This window comes from Caretta caretta, chromosome 18, assembly GCF_965140235.1.
Source record: "Caretta caretta isolate rCarCar2 chromosome 18, rCarCar1.hap1, whole genome shotgun sequence".
Lineage (NCBI taxonomy): Eukaryota > Metazoa > Chordata > Testudines > Cheloniidae > Caretta > Caretta caretta.
The window spans coordinates 13,177,106-13,194,139 of NC_134223.1; the positions used below are offsets into that span (position 1 = coordinate 13,177,106).

A 17,034-nucleotide genomic window follows, 5' to 3' on the forward strand; every position below is an offset into this window, starting at 1 on the left:
TTCAGAGCATATAATGTTATATAAACCAATTGTGATTTGTCAAAGTTGAAATAAGTAACTATTAAGCATTATGTAAATACTTGATGTTTAATGAAACCTATTTAGTAAAGTATTGCACATAGGCCATGTCCAATACTCGGAAAATGCTGGCTTAAGAATTTTTGGCAGTGCTAGAAGGGTCTGACTGACACACCTTTAGTTTGTAGAACTTCATTTAAAAAAAAAATGTGGGAAAGGTTGCTATTATGAGACCATTCCGTAAACTACTAATTTCAGTAGTGGGTTCTGACTAAAAATCAATGTCCGGATATGGCCTAAACTTGGTACAGAGACAGCGTTATCTGCAGAAAGGAGTTGAGTGCTTTCACCAAAGCAAACAATTTTTAAGAGAAGCATGTGGACTTTTGGGTTGGGGAGAGAGAGCTCTTACGGTTTGGTTCAGCCTCTACTGTTTATGGACTCTGCAATCCTATAACTTAGATTCATAGATACTAAGGTCAGAAGGGACCATTATGATCATCTAGTCTGACCTGCAGAACGCAGGCCACAGAATTTCACCCACCCACTCCTGCGAAAAGCCTCTCACCTATATCTGAGCTATTGAAGTCCTAAGTATAGGTGAAAATTTGTGCCTCTACTGTAGTCTCACCTTGCCTAAAGTGTGAGATTCAGACTTGGGAACTGAACCTGGATCCCTTGTTTGGCAGTTAGCTAAAATCACAATTGCAGCTAGTGTTTCTGCTAAATAAGGATGTCTTAATGTTTTAACTGAACGTTTTGTCAGAACTACTATTTTCTCTTCCAATATAAGGCAAACCAGTTTGTTTATTCTTCAGAATAAAAACCAATGTATATGCTAATAAGAAAACTCTTACTATAACTAGGATTTACAGTTTTAAAAATAGAAATAAATGATCTTAAACATCTGGCTCAGGATATCCGTTAGTCACATAATTGTTTGACTAATGTATTGAAAGCCAGGCTTACTGTAGGGTCTGTTCTATACTTGAAAGTTTTGCTGGCACAGCTATGCCAATTGGGTGTGATTTTTGTTTTTATTTTTAACCTCTTCCTCCCACCCATGATTTAGCTGGGGTGGCAAAATATGGTTGGTAAAGGAAAAATTACCCATGTTGTGAAATAGCAATTGTGCAAAAATTAGTGGACCACAAGTGTATATTTTACCATGGATGTCTGATAAATCATACATCCTTGCCATTCAACAAGAACATAATTCTGCTCATTTTAAATCTGCAGTGGTGTAGTTCAGCTTTTTGTAAGCACTTAAATTAGAACAGTTAATGTGTATGGTTTTGTTACTTGTAGCAAAAGGAAATGTAATGAGTTGGCCTTCAGTTACTCAAACTTGTCTGAAGCTTCAGGACAGCTGCAACAACTGGTCAGTTTTCCACATAAGACAAAGTATGTTCAGTTCTTCTTCGAGTGCTTGTTCACGTCGATTCCAATCAGGTGTGCACGCACTGCATGTACGGTTGTCGGAAAGTTTTCCCTTAACAGCTCCTGTTGGGTTGGCTGTGGAACTCCCTGGAGTGGTGCCTTTATGGCGCTTAATATATGACCCTGCCACCCCGACCCCCTGCTTCAGTTCCTTCTTACAACTCTGGCTAGTTGTTTAATGTACACTGACTTCAGTTTGCAGAGTCTAGCACTGTGAATGTTGAGATACTATGTAGACAAAAGCATCCTGAAGGATAAAAATCTAAATATTTATCAGGTGTGAGGATTATAGGCAAGATTCCCTATTAAGTTTTAATAGGAGTTCAAGTCTGAACAAAAATGCCTTCCCCCTTCTCAATCAGGCTGTGTTTCCTTGGTGTATGATGTAAGTTTTCCAGACCTCCATAAGGTCCTCCAAGAAAAGCATTGTGGACAAGACCCTGGAATGTGTACTGTATACATAAGAAGAACCAAATCCCTGCCTCTTTATTTTTGAGCAGGCAGTGAGACATCTTGGGCCTTTTTCAAACATGAAAAAGCAAGAAAGGGACAAATCCATTTTCTTTCTGTACAGGTTACTTTTATCTGCATTTGATATACTTGCACAAAGGAAAAGGAGTTGGTAGTTCTGTTGGTGGTATGGACCTTGCATATTTGAGTGTTTGTTTCAGCAACACAGTCCTTCATGGGGTGGAATTAAAATACTTTAAATAAATGTATATCACTTGTTTCTGCATTATTTGTGCATATGTGTGAGTAAAGTTGAAACTCCCTTACTTTCTTTCCAAGCTGTATATTAGATTGTTATTAGAAATAAGTTCACTAAAATAAAAAGTGGAACTCTGTTTTTGGCCAGGACTGGCTTTAAAGAGGAGAAAAGCTACCCTCCATGTCCACTGCTCTTTGAACTTAATTCTGGTAGATCAGAAACCACTATTACGGGTTAGTACTATGGAGGAGTTCAAAATTATGCAACACTGGAGGAACTTTTTTCATAATTTAATTTACTCATATGCAGGTATACAGAATACATAGGACATAGCTATTTTCTGAGTATCTTCAACCAGTTAAGCTGAAACTTGAGTTCTGGTAAAGAAAAAGGCAGCATTTTTAGAACCGATACTTTAGATCACTAATTGCCTGTTATATGATGACGACAAATGCCGCTAGACCCACTTTCTCACATTATTTTGGGAAATTTTTTTTTAACTAATTGGTGCATTGTTTGCAGTTAGTATCTTGTAATTGTTTCAGTTCATGAAATCTTGGTGTATATGCTTAAGTCAGACATTGGGGTTACTCCAAAAAAGTGCAGAGCTGAATGGTTCTGCCTTGCCTTTGAGGGGAGGAGGAGAGGAGAGACCTATTGGTGATTGTACATATTAGGACCTTAATGGACCACCAAAACAAACTACTTTTCAAAGCTGACAGGTAGCAATGTTGTATCTCTTTAGAGTATCTGTTTATGTAATTATTTAACTCTAGTACTTAGATGTACATTTGCAGTGAGAATGTTGCTCTTGAAGCTTATGTGCAAGAACCTGCAGTTTCTTACATTTGTGGTATTGGTAGATTTTCCAGTCTCCTTGAACACTTAATAGTGAAAAGGTGCTGTAAATACAAAGGTTAAGCATGTAATTGGATTGGTTATATGCTGAGCATTAAGTGGAGCAGTAGGAAGAGCAGTGAGGTTGTGTGGAAAATAAGCAGTCCTCTCATTTTATTCCTTAAACCTGCTTTTAAATTTAAATTAATTTATCTTCGCTTTAAATAAAATACGACTTGTAATTTTTCTGTAACTTTCTTAAAAAGAGAATTTCATACACACAAAATGTGCAAGATTGACATGAGTGTAGATAGAAGTAAAAAACAAAACCAAAGCAGATGTTGCGTCAGCAACAGTAGTCTCCATGAAGTGGCCTTGAAAAATCGCCATGAAAAAATTTGAGCCCTGGCACAGGCAATTCATCTTCTTTGTTCTGATGACTGGTTAATAATAAAAAAATGAATTTCACTTGCCTGTCTAAAGCAACTCTCTTCATGAGTGGGTAAACAGAACTTTGCAAAGCTGCTATAGAGAGAAATTGGTGAGCTGTTCGTATCAGTAAAAGGTTCTTGCATATGTATCCGTATACAAAAAGGAAGTATTTGCAGATGAAGGTATAGACAGAAAACTTTTTTTTTTTTAAATAAAGAACACTTTGGGAAAATGGAGGCATAAATGCATGTAACATTAAGAAACCAGATTTCTTTGTTTTAATAATGTGCTGGTTCAAAATCTGAAAATTCAAAGTGGGAAAACATTTTCAGTATTTTAATAACTTTTAAAATAAAAATTAACTTTGTTTCCATAATCTTTTATTGTTCTTTATAGTTAACAAGCACAAGCCATGGATTGAAACGACATATCATGGTATAGTTACAGAAAATGACAACACAGTACTCCTGGATCCCCCCTTGATAGCCCTGGATAAAGATGCGCCTCTGCGGTTTGCAGGTACAGAATCTATCTTTATTGGTTTTTCCGTTGATGTAAGTTCTTGTTTGTTAGAGATGCTGTGTGTTACTCAGCATTTTTTTTTCCTAATGAACTGCAGCTTAAGAATGCTTCCTAGGGTTTTCCATAGCAAATGTTGGTTCATGATACTGGGTTTGTGTTTAAAAGATACAGCTCTTCTAAACAAGAGGTTGTTGTATCTTGCAGACTAGAGGTTTTATGCTTACACATTTCACTTCACAAGGAACATCCAGTCAGACTGGTACAAGTGTAGACTTTAACCATCTCTTAAATACTTGTGCTCCAGATAACAGTTGCACCATTCAACACAGAAAACGTTCTGCGAAAGTCCGTTTTCTTATCATTCTGAAAGGACCCACCATTTATCTTCATAGTCTTCTTGGCTTGTGCTGGTTCTCAATTATAGACTGAAGGGGTTTGGTGAGGGTATGATTAATTGCTATCAAGATTAATGTTGTGTTCCTTTTGCACCATTTTTGGATTGAGGTTTTCTGCAGAAATCCAAAGGGTCAGTTTATTCAGTAATGTTGGATAATCTTTGGAAATGGATATCTTTTTCTACCTCTACAGTCACTCAGTCTAGTAGTTAATGCTATCCATATGCTTCCTCTGTGTTAGGAGATGAGAAGATATCTTATTTGTCTGTCCTGTTTTCTATATTAAAGTTAGTATTATGGAGTATCTTAAGCATCTTTTTTTTATCCCAGTAATATAGCTTGTTAGCTGAGGATCCTTTAGCCTGAAGTATAATGTTAGAAATCTGATTGCCAATCAGAGTAGCCTGGGAAGAATTCTGCATCCTCTTGGTAGGGAGACTGACTGTTCCTCTTAAGCCCTCTCAAGTAACCAACCAAAACACCTCATGGTCTGTATGCAGAATGCCTTAGTTTCTATATTGAAAGTGTCATATATAGTTTGGCCTGTTCTTGCCATAGGGCAGAAAATATATCCAGAAAATTGAGTTTTGCATCTGCATATTGATCTATTTATAAATTCATGGTATGCCCACATCTTGAAAACTGCATGCAAATCTGGTCGCCCCATCTCAAAAAAGATATCTTGGGATTGGAAAAGGTACAGAAAAGGGCAACAAAAATGATTAGGGATATGGAAGCTGTTCCATATCCCTAATGAGAAGAAATTAATAAGACTTTTCAGCTTGGAAAAGAGACAGGTGGGGGGAATATGGTAGAGGTCTATAAAATTGTAACTGGTGTGGAGAAAGTAAATAAGAAAGTCTTGTTTATTCCTTCTCATAACACAAGAACCAGGAGTCATTTAATGAAAATAATAGGCAGCAGTTTTAAAACAAACAGAAGGAAGTATTTTTTCACATATTCACAGTCATTCTGTGGAACTCTCTGCCAGAGGATGTTGTGAAGGCCAAGACTATAACGGGGTTCAAAAAAGAACTGGATAAGTTCATAGAGGATAGGTCCATCAATGGCTATTAGCCAAGATGGGCAGGGATGCAAAACCATGCTTTGAAGTGTCTCTAGCCTCTGTTTGCCAGAAGCTGGGAATGGGCTACAGGGGATGAATCACTTGGTTGCCTGTTCTGTTTGTTCCCTCTGAAGCACCTAGCATTGGCCACTGTCAGAAGACAGGATACTGGCCTAGATGGACCTTTTGGTCTGACCCAGTATGGCCGTTCTTAGAGTGCTTACTTCTGGTAGCTAATCATAAATGTACATCTTATCATTTTTATATCCCTTAAAAATCCCATCAAGTTACTATGGCATTATGGTAGTACTTAAAGGCTTCAGTAGAGGTGGAGACTCATTCTAGTAGGTGCCATACAGATACATAGAGTGCCAGTCGCAGTACCAAAGAGCTTTTAATATAAATAGACCAGAAAAATAAAGGGAGATAGGTAGTATTGTTATACTTTGTTTTACAGATAGGGAACTGAAGCACAGAGTAAGTGATTTGTCCTAGGTTGCACAAGACATCTAGGAATTGGATCCAGATCTCCTGGTCCATAAGCAGATGCCTCAGCAGCAAGACCATCCTCTTGCTAATGTGCTTCAAGTGAACACTAAAGAAAGCAGTCTCTAAGCTATTGGATAAAACGTTAGTTATTTGAAGATAGGCTGTGTTTTACTTTTTACATGGGAATAATGGCTTTCAGTTTCAGAAAGAAATTGTTGCTGATGACTATGTTTAAAGATACAGTAGCCAACAATGGGATAGTCTCTTTGCTTGGGTTAGATATAAGAAGATTGTGTTTGAAGGACATTTCGTGTTTTCAGCTCTCAGCCCGAATGAGATGTTTGTCTGCAGACACTTTCTTGTATAAGTAAAATCTTAAAGAATCTAGAGTTCCTGTAAAATAGTTGGAACTAGAGGCAATTCAACATTCTAGGCCTTATCAAGTTTAGGAATTTATCTTTTATTTGCAGCCTGGCAATAAAGACTGGAAATGATATGGAAATGAACTTACTAAATCAGCAGCCAGCTGAAATGTTGAGTATTCTAATTGTGTCAAGTGTTATGGATGTACTGGTCACAACTCCCTAGCTAAGAGTGCACTTACAGCAGGGATTTAACCTCTTTATGTATGAATATAAAGCCTATTCTGCCAAATATATAGTGCTTACACTTTAAGTACAGAACTAATTTTACAAGAATTTACAAGACAATCCACAAATTTATTTGAGCTGAAATTAATTTAAAACTGGGTCCTTTGACACAGGATGCTAAGCTTCATAGTCTCTTTTCCTTGTCAAGAATGATCTTAACAGGATGATACTCTTCAAACTGTCTGTATAGCTAAAAGTAACTGAAATCTTATGTATAGGCTATAATTTGAAGAAGTAGGCTGTAGCTGAGTTATAAATGACTATATCTAATTGTAGCTATGTAAACTACAGACAGGGTCAGGTCAACAGCTCAGGTAATTTTTAAGAGGAGCCATTGTCACCCTTCTTATACAGCTAATTTACATGAAACAATTACATTGGTTGTAATAAATCCACAATAGGAAGACTAGATAACTTGGGGGGAAATGTCTTTTAGAAATCAGTTTAATCTGGGACCATAAACACTTAACATTATAATGATTTTAAAAACTTATAACATGTCTTTACAGGACAGAGTTAAGATTCTTTGGTATCTTAATGTCTTTGGATTTCTTAAGTGTAACCATAACCCTGAATTTCGTGAATTTTGTAATGATTGGTTTTGAGAAAACTGCAGCATCCTGTAATGGTTCACCCTTAAATTAATGATATTTACATTCAATCTTTAAACTAAATTAAAATGTAGTTTATCTTGGAATTGGAGACTGTTCTAATTTACCAGACCCTCTAACAGCTAACTTAGAAAGATACTTATCTGTCGCAAGAACAGACTTAATAAAGTTCTAACCATCTAATTATTGATCTCCTCACTTGTGTGCATCTGTCCCTTCTAGTACAAGGGAAAAGAAAACCATGCATAGAGAGGTGGCTCTCAATAAGAGTATGTAGATCAGTTACCAGCTTGCTCCCTCCCCAGTGATTCTTAACCATGGGTATTCTTAGAATTCCATAGACTTCAGGTCTACAGTTCAGGACTTCAGTTGTTCTACAGGTATGCACAGAGACTATTAAACAAAAAATAATCTAATAATGATATAGGAAGACAGACCTTCTGTCCTGTTGATTAGGAAAAGAGGATAGGACTTCTTTCTTACTGTTCAGAAATACTTCAAATGCTTGCCTTAATAGTCAATTGATGCTATGCAGTAGTTTGTAAAAGCAACAGATTAGGTATTCTGTATCTGCTGGGCAGTAAATGTCTTGGTACATTTAAAGTATAATTAAGCTTTAAGAAAACACTTGCAGGATATGTTCATATACCATATCAAATTTGTGAAGGGGAGGCTCAAGATTAGAGCATCATGTTACTTTACAAAACAACTCCTGTGCAGTGGTAGCAGTAAAAATATGTATGTAAACCTGCTTTACCTTAGCAAGTGCCTGTGACAGTTGTAAGCTGACTTAATTGTGAGTTTAAATAAACATTAATACTGTGACTTCCAAGGAAACTAAAATTAGCAAAGTCCGAAGGGCAACAGTCTCAAATTGGCTAAGATCCTAGACTTTATATGGTGTACATAAACAAAATATGCCGAGGGCTTTCCTTTATGTATTCAGAGCTGGTGGACTCGTATATTTAAATTCCTGATGACAAATACATTATGAGAATTTCTAAAAGTATTTGTCTAGCATTAAATAGGACAGTACTCTAATTTCCTTTTGAGGAGTGAAGATGTGGGCGTGGTGCTGAATCAGCATGATGACCTATTCTGGATAATACTTGGCGGTGGCTTATGCATATCTTAGAACAGAGAATAGTATTGTCATTGTCCAGCATCATTTTTGTGGGTGTTTAAGTGAGAAACCCTGTTAGAACAGTGACAAAATGTTGTCATAGCAAAACAAAGAGCTTCAGATTAATTGTTTTATTCTGCTTTAAGTGGTAAAGACTTAAATTGGTTAGACATGCACAATTTGTGTTGCCTAAAAGAGCCGAAGTTCTAATAAACTGCCCTTGCTTGTAGAAATTAAACCACTTCTTAAACTCTAACTTGGTTTTAAAATATTTAAAGTGAACTATTTAACCACTCTGATCATCCTCCATGTTATCCATCTTGAAACCTGTCAATGTGCTTTAATAATGCATTGAATTGTGGGACAAGGAACAGCAGTATTTTTATGATTCATTAATATTGCTTTGCTCACTTGAATTGCACTATGGATGGTTCCCAATATTATGGCTTAACTATGATTACACATTCAAAGAATCCCAGGTGTTTGAAGCTAAATGTGATTATCCAAATATCTGCTTCCAAGTTGATTTGAGTGATTGGACATATGGAATATAGCATATTTAAATAAAAGCAGGGATCTGAATGTGGTCCTATCAAATTGCCTTGTCTTGCTTTCTGACGTCAAAGTAGTCCCTGTGTAATAAATCTTGCTGATACCCTATTATGTATCATGGGAATGCCTGGGGAGGATGACTGACAAAGTTGTGCAGTGAATCCTGTGTGAAAGCATTTCTACACTACAAATCTAGCTGTTGGGAGAATATGGTCAAATATAACTTTTTTTTTTCCTGGGACAATCACATTTTGAGTATAAATGAGATCAAACTGTGTTTAAAAATCATGCTAATGCCTTAAATTCTTAGCATACAAGGAACTTCTATCTACACTTCAATAAGGAACTATGCTTTTATGGTGCTTGTGGCACTGGGTCCCTCAAAACTGTTGAATTTGCAGTGTTGATGGACTTTAAATGGGTTTAAAGTAGGACTTTGTTTGAGATGAGCCACTAGTGGAATTAAGATTCTTCGGCATGATTATAATAGAGTTTTTAAAAGGTGGTAGTTAACCACTCTTAAACCATGTTATTTAGCTTTCCCCATATTAATAAATATAAAGAGGGCCCCCACAAAAATATTTCTTGGACTAGGAATCTTTGTGTTTATGCAACTCTGAAAAATGCTCTTGTAGCATCTCTGTTCATTCTCTTGAAAAACAAAAAACACGTCTGTTAGCCCCTTCCTGGAGATGCGTGTAACTCACATTTTCCAGTTGGTGACTGCTGTTGGTTTTTCTCCACACTGTACTGCCAGCCCTTGTTTGTTTAGGGCAGGGAACTGTGCTGACGTCCTGTCTGCAGCCTGCTAATGTGTAATGCGGCAGTCAACTGTATAGTGGCTCTAAATAAAGGATAGGTTGGGTAGATGAATGGCACAGTTTGTATAAAGGGTGAGCTTCCAAATGACTTCCATACTTCAAAGTCCTAGTAATAGAATGATACATGTCTGGAATTTGTTAGAACATATTCATACTTTCCCTCTTTGGAAGAAATGTTTTTCTCTTTGGAAGGGAGCTGGGATGAGATGCTGACACCAGTATTTTAAGAAGAATTTAGACATCAAACTCTTTATGCCCTCTAGTTCTAATATTTTAAAAACTAATTTTCAGTAAAGTATTTTACATCAAAGTACAGCATAATACCATGAGAGCCTAAAAAATATTACTCTCATCAGAGCGTGCTGCAACAAAACAGTAAAAAGTTCCATGATAAAGAATGCCCTTAAGGAGACTGGATTATCTGTTTTCAGGCTTCAGTAAGGTGGATAAATAATCTTGTCAGTTTATACTGAACTGTATCTAAGTTTTGCTTAGCTACAGAGATGAAAATTTATCAAATGATAAACTAATATTCAACATGCTAATTGATTTCCGTTCCCTTCTGGGTGTGGCAGCGATGGAACCATGTTTCACCTCAGTTCCAGAATGAGATAAGAAAGCTCTGACAAAAAGCATTGCTATATGAAGTAGATATAATGTAGCATGGTGCTTGTTCTTATTGGGCCGGTTTAGTGCTTGATGCATTATATGGAACTTAACTTTGCTGTGTCAGGATGAAGAAATTTACTAAAAAGAATTGTTTAATCATACGAAAGCTCTTGATGTACCAGGCTCCTGAGTTTTGCTGCAAAATCTCCGTTATTAGTTGTACTGATTTAAGGTGTATGTTATCCGTGCGCCATCTGCACATTGTCTTGTCCATCTTGATATATGCTCTGTAATAATACCTTTAACTTGGAGGGAGAAGAGGGAGCCTGCACCCTTGAAATATTTTGTACTTTAGGAAACTGAAATGTTCTGTTTTGCTGCTTATGTTAGAGACCATTTGGGGGGAAATAGCTGGTATTATCTGACAAGCTCTGCTCAAACTTGAAGCTGCATATGGTCTGTTAACAGCAATTTATCGTAACTAACAGTTCGTTATGGGCTTCAGCTTTTTGATGCATAAGTCCCTTTCTTTGTAATGTCAGAGTTTTTGTTCCATAATGTTTTTTAAAATGGGCTTTTTATTAAAATAAGATCTCGTTACAATGAAATGGTAAAAGTTAACATATTGGGTAGATTCTTGTTCTGATAAATTGAACTGCAGTATATCTTGAGCAGAGACTTTAATACCCTTGGGAGTATCTGGAGACACATGAGTATTTATCAGGAAGATTAGTTGTGGATTACTGTAGTGGAGGGATGCCAAGGAATGTAGTACTTGAATTGCCTAGTGGCAGAGGTTGGCATTGGTGCTAGAGTTAGAGTTCAGTTCATCAAGAATTGAACAGCTCTTTTTTTCCTCCTAATAAAGACAACTGTCACATTAACACACTTCAATACATTAAGCCCAATAATGCGTGTTGGGGTTATTCTGCCATATCATGGCCCTGCAGTTATGTAGTCTTCTGTAACCTTAATGCCTTGCACAGAATGCTTGACTCCCTAGGTGGGGTGTGCTCAGTACTTAAAAGCATGCAGTTGTGTTATAGTCATTTTTCTGTAGCTTTAGCCAGGAATTTAAGAAGCGTCCAGGTTTTTTTTGAATAATCATGTCATTAAAAATACCTTAAAATTCAGGATTATACTTATGTAAAATACCTTGGAATAGTTTGTACGGAAGCCCTAGGGGATCATAAACCTGGTGCATTAAAATAAGGAGCTGATTATAAACCTGTGGTCTTCAGGGATAACTTCGTAAGAGGTGATTTCAGAAACTAGCTCCTTTATAATAAGGATCCACTATTTAAAAGTGAGGCATTCTGCAGTAATTTTTCCTTTATCCTGTAGGATACGTGTGCTTTAGTATTGAACCAATATTTTGTCTTGTACTTATAAACATAGCATTGGTCTGTTTGCTGCATAGATAATCTCTTTTTAGAGCCAATATTTAGAAGTTTACTATTGCACACTTATGTATTACTAAAATAAATGAGAATTAACACTGGTTCCACTTGACTTGCATATTAAGAGTCGGCTTTTTCTGTAACTGCATTTCAGATCAAAGATCATAGTAGTCAAAAGTGTAATGTTCAACAGTGTGTAACAAGTGCAAATTCATAGTTTAATACTATAATTTCTATTTGGATAAAGCATACTGTCAGCTGTATCTAGTAATCATGTGTCCAGATTCAAGAAGTTAAGCGGCTGAGTGTGGCTGGGTAAGAGGAGTGGAAATTATTCCTTGTTCATTAAGTCTGGAAAATATACTTGAGGGTATAAAAAAATGGGGGGGGGGAAAGGTCTTCCCAAGTTAAAGCTTTTTTTACGTTGAGTACACTGCTTAAGTTAACATAAATGTTCATTTTAAATCCTGAATTAAAGAAATACTGTGAAGTTAAATTTGACATTGAACTTAGTTTGCGAACACAAGTTATTATAGAACCTATACCGATAGAAATGTTTTCAGGACACACAAAAATCCAGTGGCAATGAAGAAATCTTTGCTGTCTGCAACCCCATACATTGCATCATTTAGTATGAAAACTTGGTGGTGAAACTGATGAATGTTTGCATTGTTCAAGCTGTGAGAAATGTTAACTGTAAATAAACTTCATTAATGGTGAAATGTAAATTAGATTTAAAAAAAACTTTAGAAACCTGAAGTGGGGATAATAACCTTAAGTAAAATTTTAAAAAGCCAAAAAATTTTAAAAAGCCAAACCCCTATTCAGGATGTATCCCTTAAATAGAGAGACTAGTGTACACTAAGTTCAGTGAGAATTCAACTTGATGGAGTTCTGCAAAAACACAGAAGTTCACTTAGTATCTACCTGTTTAACACATGAATATCCAGTTTTATCACCAGTACCCAATAAGGGAATATGAAATCTTTTTACAATCTGAAAGCAAGTATTAATTTAACCTGAGAATTTCAGTGTATGATAAACTGACGGCTGAGGTTAAATCACATTAGTGAATGAGGCTCTAGATTTGTAACAGTTAAGACCACTGGAATTTGTTCATACAATTTTGTCCAAAGCTTTTCTGTGTAATGTGTGCATCTTTGACTTTTTCCTTATTTGCTCCCTCTTCAGTCTTTCCTGTATTACTGACTTGGGTTTATCTTTTCTCCCTTTAGAGAGTTTTGAGGTGACAGTCACCAAAGAAGGTGATAAAGGGTTCTTTCTATCCCTTTTATGAATATTAACCCACTAACTTTGGTTATGAAATGGGGAATCAGCACCTAAACAGAAGATCCTGTCATGCTCTTTTACCCCCATTTTATTCTCCCAGTTTTTTTCTATTTTAAAATATATTGATAGAAACTGTTATGTAGCCAAACCCTTGGTTAGAAATATCTTTAAATCAGACATCCATTTGAACTGTTTGGGATTATATTTAGGATATATGAACACTGCAGTTAAGCTTTGGTTAAAAAATAGTACTTTCACTTGTAGCTTACATTTTTGGGGCATCTTAGGTTTCTCCCACACATTTTTTGAAGAAGTAATATAATTGCCAAAACATAGCCACAACCTGCAATACACTTTCCTCACTATATGATTAAGTAGTAATAGTAGATCTGATTTATAATCCAGTTTATAAATAGTTTTAGACATAATGAAAGTGATTTACTTTCTAGGTTTCTTTTTTAGGTCTGTTAGAAAGAAAAGTCTGACTAGAAAGGAATATCTAGTAAATCCCTCTACATGAAATAACTGTCAAGATTTAACATAATTGGTATATTAGTAGACAGCGTTGAAATGGATGCCTGAAAAGTTGGTATTTCTACCTTTCTCATTCAGTAGTTTATTTTGATTCCCTAATTTTAGCCAGGTACATTGCACAGGAAGACTTTGTCCTTTTGACCTGTTGACAGAATTTCTGTAATTGTGGTGCTGAACCTCTACCTGAAGCTTCTTCACCTCTCAACTTGTAAATGTGCATTTTAACCTTCTGCTTTGGTCAAAGTAAACAAGCTGCTCAGCTATTCCCAGTAGCTTGGCATAGAAGATATTACCAGTGGCCTTGGCTGTATGCTCTCATAAGATCTACTCTTACCCTAGAGCTATCTCAAGTACTCCTGTGAAATGCCTGTCTACGTTTCTCTTTTGTATTCCTGCATGAATGGATGCAAAGTAAACAAGTTGCTTGGAAGGCAGACATATGCTTTTTTTACTAAATTTCTCGGAACTCACCCATTTTAAAGCACAGTGCTCTTGCTTTGTCCACAGACCCTCACAAATCCCTGGCTGCAAAATACTGAGTCATTTACATTTGAAAATGCATGGAGAGGTTTTTGACTGAAATTCTAACCTGTGCTGCTTTGAATCTCTAGGTGAGATTTGTGGATTTAAAATTCATGGGCAAAATGTCCCCTTTGATGCTGTGGTAGTGGATAAATCCACTGGTGAGGGAATAATACGCTCTAAAGAGAAACTTGATTGTGAACTACAGAAGGACTACACATTCACCATCCAGGCCTATGATTGTGGAAAAGGACCAGATGGCGCTAATGCAAAAAAATCCCACAAGTAAGTAAATCTGTGGGTGGCTGAGGGGAATTTCAGTTTAAGTAGTCTTCTGATTGATGTGGCCTATAGTCTGTATATTAAAAATTATATTAATGCAAGTGGTTCAAAGCAAAACGAGAATTGCTTTGAAGTCGCTACACGTAAATTCTAGGGTGTAGTGACTTATTTGTCCTTTGACATATTGACACCTCCGGATGTTCCACAGGAAACTAATGTGCTAAATTAGGCTAAATTGGAAATACTGAGGAAAGCAGTTAAAATCCCATGAGAGCAAGGACCTCCAAGGGAAATTTAGCTGAAAGAGTAGTCCAAAGAAAATCTCTCCAATAGGTGTTAGTATTGTGGAGGGGTAAAGGAACACATGCTTCTGTAATTTCCAAGCAGCCTGAATAGAAAATCAGATTGTTGGTTTAAGATTCCTCTCTTTCTAGATTAAAACAACAATACCAGAGCAATCTGCTCTTTATGTAGATGGAAAGGAAATAACCACATAGTAACATCTGCTTTAAAAATAATACAGCACTTTGGAAGAAACATCTGTACAGCATGTGGCAGACTACTGGTAGTGCTCAGGGAAGAAGGGCATAAACAAGATGAGGATTGGGTCAGGAGGAGATGTCATTACTTTCCTAGCTATATATCTTACCTAAGGTAAAGGGGATACAAACATGGGAAGCCTTTTCGTAAGGAAAGATGCTGTAGGAAAAGTGATATTTAGGTAAATGAAATATTTGATAATACAATCAACTATTGAAGAAATACTCAAAAGGAAAAGATTACAAACCACTTCAGAGACTGGGTGGAATTCTATCCTCTGTAAAGTGTGGCTTCATGTGACTCCCTCTGCACAGCAGCTGTTCATTTTGTAGTAGAATTTGCAATGTTCAGCCACTTTTCCCCATTGCTGCAGGAGATAGACCAAACACAAAATGGCAGAGTCCTGTGGCACGTTATAGTCTATAAGGTGCCACAGGACTCTTTGCCACTTTTACAGATCCTGACTAATACTGTTACCCTTCTGATACCAAACACAAAATGTAAATGCCAGTTCCCACCAAAAGGAACATTGGCTAGATACAAAAGGGAAGACAAGCGGAGTCAACAGTTTAGAGCAAGCCCAGTGCATGGGTAAAAAAGCAACAGCACTGTGATACTTGCTTCCTAGAGCATCAATAAACGACTGCTTAAACCCACCCCCGGTGTCAAAAACTGCACTTTCACTTTGTGGGTGGCTAGGCTCTTAGTCATCAGCTCTGTATTGCTCGTTCTCTTGGTGTTGAAATATGTTACTCTCATACAAATTATTGAGAATGTACTATCCTGAATCTCCTTAACTGATGTGTGGCAATAAAGTTAATCTCTTCCTGCTGATGAAAATGTATCCTGCATTAAAGGAAATTTAAATATCTAGCGAGTCTCTTTGCACTGCATTTGTTGGCCATATTGGCTAAAATAAGCCCCCTTTTTAAAAGAGAAACTCTTAGGTAAGCATTAGAAATATTTACTTCTGGAGGACGGAGGCATTAATAAAATGTTTCTCTCTAATGTTTTTACATTCCTGACACTTGTTCCATGATTCACACTTTGCTCTTTGTTGTTTTCTTCATTGACACATTTTTCCATTCTGTATTTATGCACACACTGTGACAAGTGCAAGAGGAAAGGCACTGTGTCCCAGACTTTCTGGGATTACTTGGCTCATGATAAAATATTTTAGATGGGTTTTCTGCTATTTTCATAATCTCTGACCTTTCACTTCCCCCTACAAAAAAAGAGCTAATTTTGTTTTAGCTGACTTACACAACTTGATATATTCTTATTGAAACAAAACTAGTCTAATGTTCTTGATTGAGCCAGTAGTCTGAAGCCTGACTTCTAATTGTCATTTTATATTTGTTTTCCATAACAAATTGTTAATTAAAACATAATATTAGGTGTAGTATAAGCTTGCTATCTGATGGTGCATGATAGCAGAAAGGGATAGTAGCGTGTTTGAAGCACACAATTGATAATCAAATATTGAGGTTTTATTCCCAGTTTGCCACAAATTTTAGTTTTTTAACCTTTCTTTGCCTCACTTTTCCTCTGTAAAATGGCAATAACTTACTTATTGCACAGGGGTGTTGAGGACTTATTACTCCTGGGGGAATTCTGCACCACTGTGCATGTGCAGGATTTATGTCCCCTGTAGATTTCTTTGCTTCCCTACAGAAAAATTACTTTCTGATTGCTCCTTCGGCTACAGGGGGAGGAATCACTGTACACGGAGCTGCTCCCCCACCAGCCATGCATCCACACACTCGCGCTGAGCCAGACCCCCACTCCCCCTGCTCCTGGGCCACCCAGATGAACCACAAGCACCCAGATCCGCAGCATACCCCCAGATTTCAACTGACATTCCTATGTTAGTTGAATGGCAGCTCTCTAACATTCCTATTTCACCCAGTGTTAAAAGCTGACCATTCTGTCTCTTCTCCAGAGCAACAGTACATATTCAGGTGAATGATGTTAACGAGTATGCTCCAGTGTTTAAAGAGAAGTCCTACAAAGCAACAGTTATTGAGGGGAAGAGGTATGACAACATCCTGAAAGTAGAAGCTGTGGATGCAGATTGTTCTCCCCAGTTCAGCCAGATATGCACCTATGAAATTGTAACTCCAGATGTTCCCTTTGCTGTTGACAAAGATGGTAAGAACCAAGGAGGGGGGAGAAATTGTTCTAACGTGGTA

At 36.9% G+C, this 17,034-nt stretch overlaps 1 protein-coding gene across 6 annotated transcripts in view; it reads left to right on the plus strand.

Annotated features, from left to right (window-relative positions):
• The window catches only part of LOC125624204 (beta-catenin-interacting protein 1), a 162,157-nt gene that overhangs the window by 119,668 nt on the left and 25,455 nt on the right, over window positions 1-17,034 (plus strand). For 3 of the 6 annotated variants that reach the window (XM_048824590.2, XM_048824592.2, XM_048824594.2), the window contains 4 exons: window positions 3,833-3,955; window positions 12,910-12,939; window positions 14,110-14,305; window positions 16,785-16,993. In XM_048824590.2, the coding sequence (XP_048680547.1) occupies window positions 3,833-3,955; window positions 12,910-12,939; window positions 14,110-14,305; window positions 16,785-16,993 (558 nt within the window). The remainder of the gene's footprint in view (window positions 1-3,832; window positions 3,956-12,909; window positions 12,940-14,109; window positions 14,306-16,784; window positions 16,994-17,034) is intronic. The other 3 variants (XM_048824591.2, XM_048824593.2, XM_048824595.2) reach the window with 1 other exon arrangement.